General features: G+C 45.2%; 1 protein-coding gene across 4 annotated transcripts in view; it reads right to left on the reverse strand.

The window, feature by feature from the left end:
* Window positions 1-16958, reverse strand: part of IQGAP1 (IQ motif containing GTPase activating protein 1) — an 80259-nt gene that overhangs the window by 6153 nt on the left and 57148 nt on the right. For 3 of the 4 annotated variants that reach the window (XM_040602022.1, XM_040602021.1, XM_040602024.1), the window contains 11 exons: window positions 15319-15551; window positions 14469-14601; window positions 14013-14115; window positions 12756-12891; window positions 10791-10878; window positions 10148-10360; window positions 8911-9077; window positions 7907-8029; window positions 6918-7026; window positions 2642-5199; window positions 153-409 (listed from right to left, as the gene is read on the reverse strand). In XM_040602022.1, the coding sequence (XP_040457956.1) occupies window positions 5086-5199; window positions 6918-7026; window positions 7907-8029; window positions 8911-9077; window positions 10148-10360; window positions 10791-10878; window positions 12756-12891; window positions 14013-14115; window positions 14469-14601; window positions 15319-15551 (1419 nt within the window). In that variant the 3' untranslated portion in view covers window positions 153-409; window positions 2642-5085. The remainder of the gene's footprint in view (window positions 1-152; window positions 410-2641; window positions 5200-6917; window positions 7027-7906; window positions 8030-8910; window positions 9078-10147; window positions 10361-10790; window positions 10879-12755; window positions 12892-14012; window positions 14116-14468; window positions 14602-15318; window positions 15552-16958) is intronic. The other variant, XM_040602023.1, reaches the window with a different exon arrangement.

Raw genomic sequence — 16958 nt, forward strand, 5'->3', positions numbered from 1 at the left:
GCCCTGCAGGCGCCCAGGTCGGTGCAGGAGAGGCAGGAGGTGCTCCAGGCACCAGAGCAGAGATTCCCTGCAGCCTGTGGGGAAGACCATGGTGAGGCAGGCTGTGCCCCTCACCCCGTGGAGGTTAGCAGCGGAACAGCATATACATATACCTGCAGTTTGTAGAGGATCCCACACCAGAGCAGGGAGATGCCTGAAGGAGGCTGTGACCCCGTTGCCTGCCCACACTGGAGCCTGCTTCTGACAGGACTTGTGACCCCATGGAGAGAGAAGCCCAGGCTGGAGCAGGTTTGCTGGCAGGAGCTGTGGCTCTGCGAGGGACCCAGGCTGGAGCACTCTGTTCCTAAAGATGGCACCCTCTGGAAGGGACCCATGCCGGAGCCGGGGAAAAGTGTGAGGGGTCCTCCCCCTAAGGAAGAAGAAGAAATTACATGTGATGAACTGACCACAACTGCCATTCCCCATCCCCTGAGGGGAGGAGACAGGGAAATTGGGAGTAAGGTTAAGCCTGACAGAAGCGAGGGCTGGGGGAAGGTGTTTTCAAGATTTGGTTTTACTTCTCATTATTCTACATTGATTTGACTGCTGATAAATCCAACTAATTTCCCCCGAATTGAGTCTGTCTTGCCCATGATGGTAATTGCCAAGTGATCTCCCCACCCTTACCTCAGCTCATGAGCTTTTCCCTCATCCAGCTAAGGAGGGGAAGTGATAAGAGCAGCTTTGGTCCAGCCAGGGTCAACCCACCACACACACAAAATCACAGCAGCACAGGAAAGAGAAGGGGCCAGGGAAGGGGCAGGGAGGGCCTAGGAAGCACAAGAGGGGAGACAGGGCCCCAGGGACTCATCACAGCTCTCAACTTTTGGCACTGCTGTGAGAATTTGACAGTTCAGACGCTTCTTTCTCGTTCTCTCATCCCTTTCTCTTTTGCAATGCTGGTCGCTTGGATGTCCACCTAAGAAAACTTTGGGTGTCAACTCTTAGGAGACAAGGCCTCCCAGACACGTAACCTCGCTCCCCTGCGCTTTGGGTCACACACAGGCTCTGCTGCGCACGCTGGCGGCCTGGCCTGCCGCGGGCTACCAGGACGGATGGCTCCTCACCCGGGGGAGCAGGGTCTATGGTGCTGCAGTGGGAGGCAGCTGCCAGCCAGATGGCCTTGGATTTCTAGTCCTTCCCCTCCTGGGGCCTGCCCAGCTCCAGGGGTGGCGGCTCCTGCCCGCAGCCGGGCCGTGCCCCCGGTCCCCCCCCGCCCCGGCCGCGGGGGCAGCGAGGCCGGGCAGCGCCATCCCCCGCCAGCCTGCGGCGGCGCAGCCCGCGGCACCCCCAGGGCAGCGCCGGCCCGCGGCCCCTCAGCACGGCCCCTGCAGGGACAAAGGAGCACAAGTGGCCGTTACCGGCGCAGCGCGGCCCGGCGGGAGCCCGTCCTGCCGCGGGGCTCCCGCAGACACACCCGGGGCTCGGCTGCCGCCTCACGGCCGGGCCGGGGGCGGGGGGGATGCGGCTGGGCGCAGCGGCAGGGTGCGAGCGGGGCTCGGGCAGGCCCGGGGGGGCTCTGAGGAGGCGCCGAGCTCCCGCCCGCCTCCCTCGCCTCAGCCCTCGGCACCCCCGCGCCCTCATCCCGCTCGCCACCAGCGGACCGCGGCCTGCCGCAGCGGTCGGCTGAAGCTCCTCGAGCCGCCCCCCCCCGGGGCACGGGGCGGGAAGGAGCCCCCACGCCCGCCCGGGGGCCCGCCGGCCTCCCCCGCACCCCCGGCCCTCACCCGCCGCCGCCGCGGCCCGCTCCCCGCGCGCCGCCATGTTGCTGGGCGCGGGGCGCACGCGCGGGCGGGGCGGGCGGGACGGAGGGGCCCGCGCGCGGGCAGCGCTGGGCTGCGGCTCCGCGCCCCGGCGCCAGGGGGCGGCAGCGAGGCGGCCAGACGCGCGTGCGCGGTGCCCAGCCCCGGCTCCGGCCGCTGCGGTTAGTGCGACCTCCGGAGGACTGACGGGCGCTCCTGGAGGACCGCCGGCCCATAGAGTGCGGCTTCCGGAGGACTGACGGGCACTTCCGGCGTCGTGGGGGCCGGGCAGGCCGTAAGGTGCGACTTCCCCCGGTGCCGGTGCCGCCGCCAGCGTGTCTCGCCCGCGGGGAGCCGCTCGGGGCTCCGTGGGGTGACCCCCTGGCGGGCTATTTCGGGCCCTGGGGTAGGATTTGGGAATGTTTGGAAGCGGGCACTGGGGAGCCTGAGGCGGGGTTTGGGGTGTTTCAGCCCCGGGAGCAGGCTTAGAGGCATTCAGGGGCACTAGGGCAGGGTCTGGTGGCCAGGCAGTTTTGAGACGGGGGTTACCCGCTCTGGGGCAGGGGTTGGGGAAGTCGGGGGGCACCAGGACCATGTAGCGCCACAGCAAATGGCTCTGAGCTCCCCAAGAAGTGCAGCGCAAGGCCTGTGGAGGCCAGGCAGGTTGCAGGAGTACCTGTGAGGCCCTTGCTGCTTACCTAAGCTGAATCAAAAGACAGTTCTGTTAATTGCAAGTACGGCACCATCGAAGTCTGACTTGTGCTTGTCCTACCAGGGTGGGAGGTGTGGGGCCCTTTAGGTGCTACATGGCTACAGGGAGGTCCCCAGGGCAGGGGGCTGCAGTCGGGTCAGGTCCCCACCTCCAGCCCTAGCTGTGCTAGGTCATCCTTTGCGGTTCTTCACACCCCGGCCATCCCCGCAGGCATGAGAGGGGCAGGGACCGAGTCCTGGAGGGGGTGGGAGAGCTCTGGAGGCCTGGTGATTCCCTGGTGCAGCCTGACCCTGCTACCTGCCAGCAGGACCTCACACAACACCCCTGCAGACAAACGACTTTTTACTTCAATGTGAGCTAGAAATTTTACCAGGAAAGAAAGAAGACAGACCTTGTAATTGTAGCTACTCCAATGGTAAATACAGTGGTGTAATAGAGTAAGCAAAGCTAAACCACCAATAAATTATAAAATACATATAATTACATGCTGAGATTGGATCTTTTAATAAAGCTTTTCCTTAAAAAAAAAAACAAAAAACTCCATGGTTTGCTCAGCTAAAATGAGTAGACTCTTTCTCCTCTAAGATTATTTTCACATAACTGATTTGTTGTTTGTTTAGGTTTTGGCAACAATGTAAATCACGTAGTAAGGATGCTTTCCCCACGGGTACTACACAGGCCTCTAACACCTCATTACCTTGTCCCCGAATCCCAGCTGGGTTATATTTGAAATTTATTTGGAAGACATTGAAAAGTATTAAAAGTATTCATTAAAAAAATAAAAGAAAAAAAGTACAGTGGGGTAAAAAAGCAGAGTACAGCTGCATTTTCCTAACCATCATTTTATAAAGTTCTGCCATTACTCCCATCATCCCTAAATCAAAGGAATTTGAATCTGCTGTATTGTAGAAGGACTTAAACAGAGGCAGGCAAAAAAACCCCAACCAAAACAAAAAAACCCACATACAAAACCCCAAGGCAAGACCCTTATCCCATTTCAGACCTTTCTTTCACATTTCAGTGGAAATTCATTTCTCAGGTATCTCTGTTTCAGATGATCTGGACCATAAAGATTTGTCTTGCATTTGGTAAGTAATTTTTGTTATTGCGTTGGACCACACATGCACCAACAGTAAAATATGTTTAAATACAGTCTAGACACCAGCAGATTTAAATATTCACTTCCAAGAGAACTGCAGAAAAGCGATCCTCAGGGATGTAGCTGTTTCAAAAGCTACAAGTGTCTTTCATGAGAAAAAAAGATCCAAGCTGAAATAACTATTTCAGTGTGAATCAGAGAAAAAGTTCAATTAAACTCAGTAATCTGAACAAATAACACAAGTGACTTACGAATAACTTGAAATTTGCGATTACGAGTTATTTTTTAATATTCCTTTTTTAAAAACTAAAAATGTTAAGAAAAAAACGGGGGGGAAAGCTGGAGCAACCGATGAATTTAAAGGTCAGGTTTTTTGGTTTGTCTGGTAGTTTTTTTGTTTTGTTTTGTTTTAAAAAGAGTCTCTGCATTTTTATTTGATATAGCAGAATAGCCAGCACCACCACCACGGTAAAAAAAAACCAACAAAGTAGTAGGAGAAACAGGAACTTGAGCATAGCTAGAAAAATTTAACTTTTTAAAAGCTAGCCTATTTAAGATAGTCTTCTTCCTTTGACAAGTCTGCAGGCAGAGCCTAACATTTATTGCATCAGATACAGATATATAGAACATTGCTCTAAACTGAAAAAACGTTATTTTTACATTTCAAATGCTTTGCAAGCAACATTAAAAGTTAACATCAAGAATTTTTTTAAGTTTCCCTCCCCGTCCCCAAAAGGCCTCTTCATCTGTAAGCACTAGTAGATACATTCCACGGTTCCTCTATTTAAGAGGCCATCTGTAAATTACTACAGTGTGATAAACCAAAAAAAAAAAAAAAATCAAGAGAAATGAGACACTAAAGCTGTTCTGCGTGGCTATAGTACATAATCACGAATAGTTCAGCAACCGTTTATGACGCTTACTGATTGCCCAGACCATAGCAGCTCTATCCTGGGAATCAGCTGCCACCACCACCGCAAGCTCGCAAACAAAGGGCTAACCTGGACCTTGACCATTATTTATTCTGGTCATTGCTGTTAGAGATTAATTGGAATGCGGGAACAATCTGCAACACTGTTTTGCTTTCAGGAAGAGGCAAACCAACAGCTGTGCAGTGCCGGCTTTCTCTTTGCACAGGCAACAAGAATTCAAGCCTCACAAAGCACACAATTAGGCAAATAAAGCATCCAGATACCCTAAGTATGCTCTTATTAGTTTAATCCCCAGCGCCATGTAAAAATACATTCTAAGTTAACTGCTTTTCAGGGGACCTTCAAAGCTGAAGATAAAGATCATAAATAAACAAGAAACCAACTCCCTGCAAATTCAATCAGGGTTGTCAATTCACAAGAGGTTCTTAGTCCTCCTTCATGATACATTTGATATATTTTAGCACAGCATGGGCATATACTGATACATAGCTACGTCATTAGAAGTTGTATGTGCAGGTTTCTATTCATCTCCCCTCTCACAGACTGGCTGGCAGAGGTTGGTTACTTCCCATAAAACTTCTTATTCAGAAGAAAGATCAGAAGGTTGACATTCACTTTTGCTCTGTCAAACAACTTCATGACTGCGACGCCTTCGTACTGCAGCTGCAAAAGATCCTGCCAAAGAGAATAACTTTATGAGCAAGGAATACTCTAGAGCTTATAGAGAATATATAAAACCTTGTGGTACAGCAGGTTTTTGAGGAGTATCTATCACAAAGTACATGGCATAAGATAATGAGAGACTTGTTAAAGATCCACTTGTACTGCATGAAAAATGCAGTCACACTAAGGCATTTAAGATCTTAAAATTTTAACCTGTGATTATTTAAAAAAATTTACAAGAGGGCAGAAATAGAAGACAGTTCTCAGAAAGCCAAATTTCAGATCTAGCCACCTCGAGGGTCTTCATTTGCACAGCAGCCATAAAGTTGTGGTAACATTTAGAAGGGGTCTCCTATGTGCCTAATTGTATCACGTACCCATGAAACGCTACAACATTCCACTTTATAAAAATCTTGGTGGCCGTATGTGTCAGTGGGGTGGTTTAGAGCACTGCGCACTAGGGCAGAGGCAGAAACAGCATCTCTGTTTAGGACTGCGTGCACCATGCCCGTTCAGTCTCTCAGGCGTTTCTGCGGGCAGTATTTCTAGTTACACTGTGCTGCTGTCAGCAATGCACCTGACAGAGCCCGAGACACGCTCACCGATGTCTCTCAGCAGTTAATTTCTCTCAGCAGCCCACTCTTGAACAATACACTTTGAAGGCAGCATTCAGGTAGCGCTGCTGCAGGGCAACACTGCCTATGTTCCCAACTCTGAACATGGCTCCTCAGCTGTCTAGCCTGGGTGATGCTGGAGTGAACAATCATAAAGCTATTTCTCCTGCTTTCTGTAAAAATTTTGGCAATAGAAATGCAAGTCTTTTTAACTGATGCCACTGTTAATGCTACACTTGGATGACCAATGGCAGCTCCCTTGTTGCTGTCCTCTTGGAACACCTCTTTTTCTGCAAAGCAGCGCTACGAAGGCATAGTGGCATGGCCACACACGCCTGAGGAGTGAGCAGCCTCGTGCAGCCCCACGAACCACAAAGTTCATGACCAGCTCTGATAGATTAGTGCCAGAATGAGCTCGGGGAGCCCTCGGCACACACAAACAGCGTGCGGGAGGCAGCCAGCTAAGTGGCACGGACTTAACGCAATGCAAGGTGCTCCTGCACACAACCTGTTTTGACACCCACAAGGCATCCCTGATTAACAAACTTAATGATGCCCAACTTGGGTGGGGGATGGGTAGGGACCAAGGCAGAAGAAGGGGACACAGAGGCCAGGCATAATGGTACTGGCACAGGAGGAAGAAGGGGGAATTCTCTGGGAGAAGGTCAGTCAGTATGCCTGTTCTAGTAGTCTGGCCTAAGTAAAGGCTGAGGACTCCCAAGAACTGTACGGCTAAAAGGAACTGTAAGCGTAGGGTGGCGGAAATACCACCAACACGCGACGACCAGCTGAAGCCACCACACCCAAGGCCAGCTGACCGCTACCACAGACTCCTGATCTTTCTGCTGTAGCAGGGAGTTGTTGAAAACGCAGCTTTCATTCGGTGTGCGTACATGTGAGTGTAACTAAGAACACAGACTGACATCACGCTTTCGTTAGTAAAGAAACAAAAGTAGTCTGAATCCCCCGTTTACATTGCATCTGTTTTGCCTGCAACAAATGAGTTGGTTTGGAGCGCGTTTCTCAGACCATTCAAGCAGAAAACGTAATTGTTATTTTCATGAAGAGTCTGTTAAGTGGAATTTACATGCCACTATTAAATAGGACAGTTCTTACCTGATAATGTAGCATAAAGGTTTCCATCTGTACTCCCATGAACTTTGCTTTTACCTCGAAATCTCCTACTTCTTCTGTTGGACTGATTTCAAATATCACGTTTTTAAACCTATGAAATTCAAGAAATGAAAACCCACAGTTCATTACTGAACATTTAATTCCTACTGAAACAGAGAGAGGACATACAAGGTGAAATCTGAAGATAAATTTCTAAGAATTCTGTTCTTAACTCTTTATTCTATATTCCCATTTGGAATGAGAATGTAAAAGCCAAGCAGACTCAACACAACACTGAATGGAAGCCTAACAGATTCTGCGCCTGGTATCACACCTTCACACAAGTGTAGTAGGCAATACAGTAATTTAGCCTGTGCAGTCTAAACAGCCTACTTTAGTGCTGCACATCCACGCCTTGTTTAGTGTGCAAAGTACAAAATATGGTTCAGGGTTGGAAAAAGATTCTAGTAACAGGCAGCTTCTCCATATTGCACGGAAGATATACCAGGTTCTCAAGGCTAGCAAACTGCAGCTGGACAAACTCAAGCTAGGATTTTGGGTTTTTTTAACAGTGAGAGCTATTAACCGTAGTAGCAATTCACCCAGGGAGGTACCCTTCCATGAGTGCAGGGGTGACAAGAGGAATGGGGGGTATGAGGATGTCGTGTTTAAATCCCATTACACTTCTCTGTCAATAACCTGCTTCACTTTACCCAGAAAAAAGAGGGGGGGAAAAAAAAAAAAGAGAGAACTTGAAAAGTGATCACTATGCCTAGACTGCCAAAACAATCAGCTTTAATAGCTAAGTCTACCAACAATGCTGAATTCCAAGAACAAAACCACAAGACAACTGTCACAATCTCAAACAAATCTCAAGCTTCCGTTCCTCAATTGCCAGCACATATACTAGTTCAAAGACAGACAAGAATTCAACCTCTTTTCCTCCAAGAAGGTTATTTTAGCTCTAGAGAGTTTAAAAAAAAGATACTCACTGGTTACTTTGCAGGTCTTCAATCTCTAAAAGCACTCCCTTCTCATGGAGTCGAGCTGCTGTATATTTTAGAGAAATCTTTTTACTGTTTTTGCCTTTCATCTCCCGAGGTTTCTTAGACACTCTGGGGAAAAAAAAAAACACCCAAACCCACACCCAGATGATCAGTCAAACAAGCAAAGACATTTCAGACAGCAAACATTTAATCCTATTTGGATGAAGGGATAGCACCAGTATAGCTAATTAGCTGTGACTAACACAGCTGATAGATAAACTCACTATTAGAAATACATCATCTACAAAGCACTTGTAGCTCAGCTCTGATCTTTCATTTTCAACTATTCACCAATAACTTATGCTACAGGAGAAGAAAAAAAAAAAAGAAACCACCACCAACAATCCCCAAAACATAAACACATGGTACTTCACAGAAAGCGGTACCATCTCTCATTAGGCAAAAGGGGATCTGGTGACAACTGGCATGGAGAAGGCTGAGATTACTCAACACCTTTCTTGCCTCGGTTTTTCACTGGCAGCTGCTCTTCCCACATCACACTGGGGAAGACAACACTCCTCCTCCCTCCTCCCCCGAAATCTGAATTGTCTTGCACTACAACTGGCTCTATTTGGGATAAAAGGAGGACAACTTGTGATCAGTGCTTTTGCTGTAGTTTTCATTCTCTGCTCCTAGAAAGGGTGACAGAACAGACTGACTGAGCAGTATGTGCATTATCTGGGCAACCTGCTTCATTCCCACTGGACGCTCTACACTCCCCTCTCCTAGAGGGACCAAAATTCTTTCAAGCATGTCTTTTTGTCCCCATTTGGGGTACTGCCCTCTCCCTGTATTTTCGCACCACTGCAGAGATCCTTTCCCACATCAGCACTGCAGCAAAGAGCATGGCCAAGGAGCTTTGAGCAGACGGCGTTAAGATTCTTCTTAGCAACACGTGCTTTCTATAAGATGCACTTTCTAGGGCCATGGCATGGTTCTGAGATACATACTTGCCCTTGCTGGCCAGGTTATCCAAGCAGGTTTTGATGTAGCTTTTGTAATAATCCACTTGTTCCCCATAAAAAGTAGCTTTGGAGTTCAAGGCACTGTACGTCTGCTGCAGCTTCACCAGCTCTGCCTTTCTCCTCTGACGGTATCTACGCTGATTTCGGATATCCTACACCACAGAGGAAGACAGGCAGAGACTTAACAGTTGTTCGAGCTCTCCAGTTGCTCAAACCCAAAGCACAGTATTTCAAACACACCATTTGATTTTGCTTAGTCTTGCTTTATGCTACAAGCTGGAGCCCTCAGTTGCACTTGCCCGAGTTTAAGCATCACCACTTCTCTGTGTTGACTATTTTTGGAACTAACCAACTCTACACAGCAGTTCATTTGAACCTTTCGTTGCTTTCTTGAACATCAACGCTGTCCTAGTTGCGATGGCTAGAGCGGGCACCGGCAGCACCTGATCTAAGGGAAGGTAGCAATTTTTGCCACCGCTGTGTAGGAAAGGTACCTTACAAATCAAGCACTGTAACCTCAGCTGCACTCAGACTGCCTTATCTTTCTTTGCTGTCAGCCACATTTAAGCATCCACCTGAACAAAGAATATCACATGTTCAAGTTGACTTCTATTTTCATTTTTGATACATATTAATGACAGCACGATTCATTCTAATCTGACCCCTAAAGGCAATTATTTATTCACTCTACATACATAACATTTCCCAGATAGTTTTTTGGTAAACCAGATATAAAACACATTATCACTGAAGCAATGTGCAACAGCATTAGATCATGTTTGCAAGTTTTTGTCAGCTCCCTCCTTTATCATTTAGTTATTCCTGAATGGGTACATTTAAATGAAAATAACGGTTAGGACGTCTTTAAGTTATGGGTAATACTTCCTCATGTGAATAAGTCTGTAGAGGTGCTATTTAAATTAGTGAAAAGGAACAGTGAAAAAAACCATCATACATCAAGACTTCCCCTCCAAGCTTTAACACCTTTCCTTAAACACCTGAGATTCTGGCAACACAGTCATTTGAGAAAACATAAGTGTCCTATAAAAACAAAGGACCTCCCAAATGCCAAGAGGTGGAAACACTGTGACAAAAGGTAGGCTTTGTGTCTGTAAATCAGCTACCACAAAACTTACTCCTCCTGAAAACTCACGCAGTTTCACAACGCCCCAAACCATGGGAAAACTCTGCTGTGAATACCAGGAAACGACTGATGGCATACCTTCGCGATGTCATTGATTAGCTCCTGGTATTTATTTTTGGCATTCACTGTCCCCAGTTCTGTCAACTTTTTCAGGCCTATCTTGATTTTATCTTTTTTTTCTTGAAGATTTAAGTTGCCATCTTCCTTTACAGACACAGATTTTTTCATCTTATCGGGAGTTTTAGCATCTCGAATGGCTCGTTTCTGCATTGCTCTTTGATGCTCCACTTCCTAGAGAAAGAAAACAAAAAGTTACGAATTCATTAACGGATCATTTTTAAGGTGACAAAAGAACCAGAAAGAGACTGTCTGATCTTTGGCATAACATAGGATAAAAAGTTTTCCTTGGTCATTCCTGTACTAACTCAAATGAATCCATGTTTGATGAACACGTTCCATGTAGGGGAACTGGCAGAAGCCTACATGCCATTTAAAACCATTTTCTAGATAAACGGTTTCTAGCAACTACCAGAGCAGTAAGATTCACACATACAGTTTATTTCTACTATATTCCCTCCTCATAATCATTGCACACTGCTCCAGCATCAGTGGAGACGGCTTCAACTGCAATACATAAATGCAGATTCCCAAGTACACCCACATATATCTAGACAGATGACAACTTCCTAGTCTAAAAGGAATGCAGGTAAAAACTTCGTACTTGCTCCGAGGTAGCTGGAGTTTCCAAGATTTCAGACAGTGTCTCCCCTGGTTGGAAGCGGATTACATCAACAATTAAACGTTTTGTGCTGTAAATAAATCAAGAATAGAAGAAAAAACTTTAAACTGAAAGATGTTCAATACTGTTCTATTCTGAAATAACACTAATGTTACCGATTTATCTAAAGTCCGATCATCCGGATGCCCACTCAGGTAGTCATAGGCTAGACCAGACCATAATGCTGAGAAGCACTTCACTTTGACAATGTGTTATCAGAAAGTAGTTCCCTGAAAGGTTCACCTACATAATACACAGGATTTGCTCCCCAGTACCCCCCCAAAACAGCAAGGACGTTACCCTGTATATTCCAAGGCAGCGCCAGCACTGCCACGTGGACCGCAGAAGCTGCAACTCCAAGGAGAAAGGTAAAGCAGGTAGCAGCAACAGTGAATTTGTGCAGCCAGAAAAAGTCTATAATATTATCCACCTAAGTGCACTTCAGTGCTTTGTAACAGGTATCAAGAAACTCCACAGGACTATTTGAACAGTAACAGAGCCAAAGCAGACCCCCGACTCCAATCTGGTGATAGACAGGGTCATTCCTTGATCTCAGCTCTGATTTAGTCGCAGCCAGTGCCCACTTCCAAGGCAATTCTATCTCTGAGCCACACAATGAAACCAAATAGCACCTTCAGTACTTTGCAGTCAGGCTGGAATTATTTCTGGCATCACACAAAGCGCACTACGCACGCACCTTCCTCATCATCCACAACTCAGATGACTACCAGCACCTCTGGTAAATCTCTGCTTTTGAAATCAGCATCACCTCCTGCTGGTGGGCAGGGAAATACTGACCTATCTTTTGAGAAGCCCAGACAAAGTTATTTTTGGAGACAAGATTTTTCTTCTGGGAGGTCACTGGTCCATCTAGGCCAAGTGTAAGCTGACCCAAAGAATTCTCGGTTAAACTGTCTAGCGCCTGAGCAGCAATGCACCACAGCAGGGAAATGTGCATCTGAATGTCAGGTAGCTGCTCTACACACCTCAGCAACCGGGAAAGGCCAAAACTGGCCAAGAGGCAGTATTATTACTAAGTCGTCCTCTGGAATAAAGAGTCCAGCAATAATTAAATCTCTGAATGCCCATTTCTCCCTTTCCATTAGGCTGGTAACACCTCTATTTCCCAAAAAGGCTATTAGTTGTCATCTATTAAGAGTCAGGTTTGGGGGCCAGCGAGTGCAAAGAAAAGGTGACCACGCCATAAACCAAAAAAGGAGAGCAGCAACAGCAGAAATACCCTAAGGAGGTATTTCCCACAGACAGGGGAAAGCTACAGGGGGAGTATCATGAGTTACCATCATCTCCCACTTCGCCGTCAGGATACAGACATAATCCACATAAAAGTTGTGTAAAGAAACTGATTTTGGTAAGCAAGCAAGCTTAGCAACATTGTGTTTTTCACATTTAGTTACCCTTAAAATTTCCGTATTTCACACGTGTTCTACTGAAAACATTTACAGAGGGCATTATATAGGCCAGACAAATACTGATTCATCTAAATTCTATGTTAATAGACTTCAGAGTTAAACCCCGATTGTGATGAACGCTACAGATTATTTAAGATTATCTTTACAAATTATTCACATGCAGGCAAATCCAACTGCTGTTGTTGCACTTGTTCACTTTTAGAAAGTTTTCTTTTCTGGTAGTTTTCCCCTCCAGAACTATCCAAGACAGACTTTTAAAAAATGACAAATTCAGCAGTGACAAAGAACTGACAGGAACAAATTCAACAGCTGCAGCATTGAAAGGACATGGCTCTACAAGGTCAGCGTATTTGAAGTAACAGTCCACCACTTGTTTAAACTACACTTTGATTCTCTTATTTTCACATGCAGATCAACTGTGAAAACGCAGGTTCCTTGTTCTCTTGAGAAACATACCAGGTAGTTACCCCATACTTACTTCAAAAGAATTGTCCTCGCATCCATCTCTGCATTCTCATCACCAGGAACATCAAATTTATTAGTGAGTGTGAGAGAAACCTCAGTCTTTGCTAGCATTTCCCTGTTGGGGTCATTAACATTGCCAGACCCTTCCCCTGCCAAACAGAAAAGAGTTTATAGAATAAATTGTATTCTTTACATTCTTGACTGCTGGAGCTTTGACATTTTTTCCTATGTAAGAGACCACAGAAAAACTACACTGTTTCCTAAACTGTCAAAAGGGCACTTTAAAAATCAAAACCAGCTTTTAAAAACATCATCTTGAGAATGTTACAGTCTTTTTCTTCATAAAACTGAGAGAATGCACCGGTGAGAAAGGCACGACAAAATCACTGGTTCGTATGCCTTAAAGATCACTGTGTATTCAAAGCTTCTCAGTGGAGGCTAAGATGCTGAGATACAGAGTAGCTGACCTGCCAAAAATACTTTATAAATAAAAATATGACCATGTTTTTATGTCTATGTCCTCATTAGAACAAATTTCCCAAGCTAAGAGCGAAGCCCTTGTTAGCAACCGCAATCTTCTATGAACAAAGCAAGTTATCCTGTCAAAAGGAAACGTTCTTGCTCTAACTGCGTCTGAACTTTCATCGGAACAGCTGTTAGGATGTTCCCCTCCCAACACTCTTTTTTTAAAGGGCTGCAGCAAGATTAAACTCTGACATAATAACCACATTTCTCCACGCATAGGAGAAATGAAATGGGGAAGGAGGGTAAGTTCTAGTTAAACTCAAGGTCTAGATTGGCTCAGATAGCACTTCTTACGTTCACGTTTTTGCCAGTGCTCAGAGGAAAACATGCCAGCAATCGTTCCTTTATAAAGGTTTCAAGTGACTTCAAGATAAGCATTTTGCTGTCAAAGCATCCTCTCCAAAAACCATATCCATTCGCTTCCACACCCCACCTTGCAAATAAGTTGGGACAGACACAGGCACACACAGAGAAACGGCTCCAGTGTAATAGAACACAGAAAACATGTCAAAATATCCCTCTGTCTTCTAGAAACGTCTCAAGCGGGGTGAGGTGGGTGGGAAGAAGAGAAAGCAGCTCTGTTTTTTTCAGGGTAACAAATTCTGCAGTCAGAGAGAACACACTGGAACAATCTGCTGCTGCTTTTTAGAGCATGTTTTCCCAAATCACCTGTGATGCTTCCTTAGATAATTTATTTAATTTCTTAAGAGTACATATTTCTTAAGAGTACAATAAACTAGACCACCTATTAAGGACTCAATCGTAGGAACCTCTCCGAGATCGTCCAGCAGCTCGTGAATTGGATCGTTGTGCTCAGGAGCAATTGCATCTTGATGGTCTAAGAGCAACTAGATGAACAGAAAGAACATTTAAGTTGTTAATCATACATCCTTTTCTAGACAGTAAAATTACATTACTTTGAGCAGGTATCTTTTTCTAAAAGATCTTATTTCACTGAACACCAAAGCAGCAATATTAACATTTAAAGCTGTGCCATTATTACAGGCTCAAATACTTTCAAAAGAAACCTAAGAGAAGCCAAAAGCAAATTACTTAATTCTAAACACCGATGAGCTCTGGCACACTACGATCAAAAGACAACGTTCAGCCCTGTATTTGGTAACTTTGCATTTCAGCCAGAAGCAGCATTTTCTTCGTAAGCACTGCTTATAAGGAGCAACTGTGAGCGATGTATACTTACAGTGTGTGTATTGATGATTTCACCAATAGAAATATAAATAACCGGTTTAGTGAGAGTCACCAAGTCAGAATATTCATCAATATTAAATTTATCCTGCAATTCAGGAACCTCACAGGCAGCCTGAAAAAAACGTCTGCAGAAAAAAAGAGGAAAGAAGAATCAGTATGACTCCGAGTCACATATGTATGAAAAGCATTAACTCCCCGTGACAATCCCCAGCGTAGTCTCTCTCCTTCAAACTATGGTACAACACAGCAAACTACAGCTTGTCAGCTTGAGTTTAACACGTCAGAAGTAACCCAGTAAATTCAATTATTGGTACTGGCCACGTTGACATTGGCTCATTTTCAGCATTCACAGGACTGGGCTAAGGCTCCAGCCATCTTGTTCACACATCCTCCTGCCCCCCCTACAGTAACACTGCTTGCTCCCAGAAATCACTGGATGACAATTTTGAACAAAAACTCGCTTCAGCTATACGAACAGCTGACCACCAACCTGCTTTATACTTGAGCACCACTGGATTTTCATGTGGAGCCAGGTTCATATAGGACAGAAGAATGTATGCCCATTCTAGTTGTCCATCTCTGAAGTATCACAATAAACACATGCAAAAACAACTTTTATTCTAGAAATCCCCAAGTCAAAATACTTGACTTCACAATCTCATTAACATATAACGTATCGTTCATAAATAGCTGCCATTGTCATTGATACAGCAGTCTGCAGTGCAATCTCTACAGACCGCATATTTGACAGAGAGAGAATCTATCATACTAACATTCATAACTTTTCCTTTTTACTGTAATGCTACCCCTTCCAAACTTCCTAATTAGCTACGGTCTTCTACCTGAATTTCTGGTATGACTGCGATAGGTATTCATTAATGATGCTTAAGTGCGCGTTGTCTCCCATGAACATCTTATTGGACGCCGCGTGCTGCAACATCTTTGCAATGGAGCCAAGGTTTCGGCGCTGGTCCGTGGTCAGCTGGCCTCCAGCTGAGAGATCGATGATGTCAAACGCATCTGGTGCGACAATGGCTGGATTCATGTAGCGATAATACAGTAAGTTGCCAACAATCTGGGAAAAGTTGAGTAGAGAAGAAACGCATTAAGAAACAATGGTATAGGACCCAACTGAATTTTATTGAAACTACTCTGACTGTGCTTTGACAAATTATTTTCTTGTAAGCGAGAGGCCCCTTCCAAGACAAAGGTTCTGCTGTGCCGCTGTATGCAAGCACATACTATCCCCAAGAATCTACAGTGTAAAAAAAAATAAATAATTAAAATCATTCAAATGCAATAGGATAGTCAACACAAAGAGGGAAGACTGAGCACTACTAGTCACAGGACAATACAGCAGCAGGTATTCCTATGCATAAAGATGTAAAACTTGAACTTGAAAAGACATACAGACAGGAGATATTATAGGTTACCAACAGACTACTTGTATCAGCATGAGACAAACTATCAGGAGAATTAAGTGTAACCGAGTTAGTCTAACAGAGGGCAGAACGATCATGGTATAGAGGAACCTGGTAACGCAGTTTCAATACGGAACAAGAGCTAATTCTTAGGAAAGTGTGCAGAATCGGCTGCCATCTCCAACAAAGCAAAAATGGTGAGGAAGCATGGCACACAAAGGAGTTAACCTGAGGGAACTACTTTCCATTCCTTCTCCAAAGCCCTTTTCTCTTTCAGAGTAATTCTCCAGTAAGCCAGCAACATTTTCAGGCACAGACCCCCAGTTAGCAAGAGTAACCAAGAAACCATTTAATCCAGAGGTAAGAAAATCAGAAGCACAGAAGACAAGTAGCATTTGACCCTTCAAAATACAATTTACCTAGTCAAATGTGAGCAGCAACAAACTTCAAAGAACAAAAAAAGGTCACATTATCCATATGCTCACAAATATACTTCTAACCTGCATTTGAGATTTTGCAAAAAGTAATTCCAGCAATGAAAAGGAATTAACCCAACATGCTGATGTAAAGCGACAGTTCTCACACCGCGTGCCCTAGTATTTTCTGGTGCTTCACAGAAATTTGCAGAGGGCCAGGTCACCGAACCTTGGCTTCGCCTGCTCGCCACGTGACTTAAACGCACGGAAGAGATCGGGAACAAACAGTGAGAAAAAAGCTAGCCGCTGCCGAGCAGCCCCAGAAATTATTAACTGCTCTCAGTGAGGTCATGTTTTTGACAACTGTTTCACACAAGCCTCTGCTGTATTCTCAGATTGTGTTGTGGGGTGACAACAGCCAAAGCTGTTTACTACCAGTAACAATAAAATACATCTGTGAAAGAAACTGTATCAATAACTTTCAAATTTGCAGCGGGAAAAGAACAGTATATTATATGGATAGCTTTGGTTGCTAAAAAAATAATATTATAATCTACAAGTAGTCATTGCACGCAACTGCAGTTTTGACTTTCATGTGGACAGTTACATTGTTTCCACGAGGATTAACCAAAACCGCAGTTTTCC

Source organism: Falco naumanni, chromosome 7 (genome assembly GCF_017639655.2).
Source record: "Falco naumanni isolate bFalNau1 chromosome 7, bFalNau1.pat, whole genome shotgun sequence".
NCBI lineage: Eukaryota > Metazoa > Chordata > Aves > Falconiformes > Falconidae > Falco > Falco naumanni.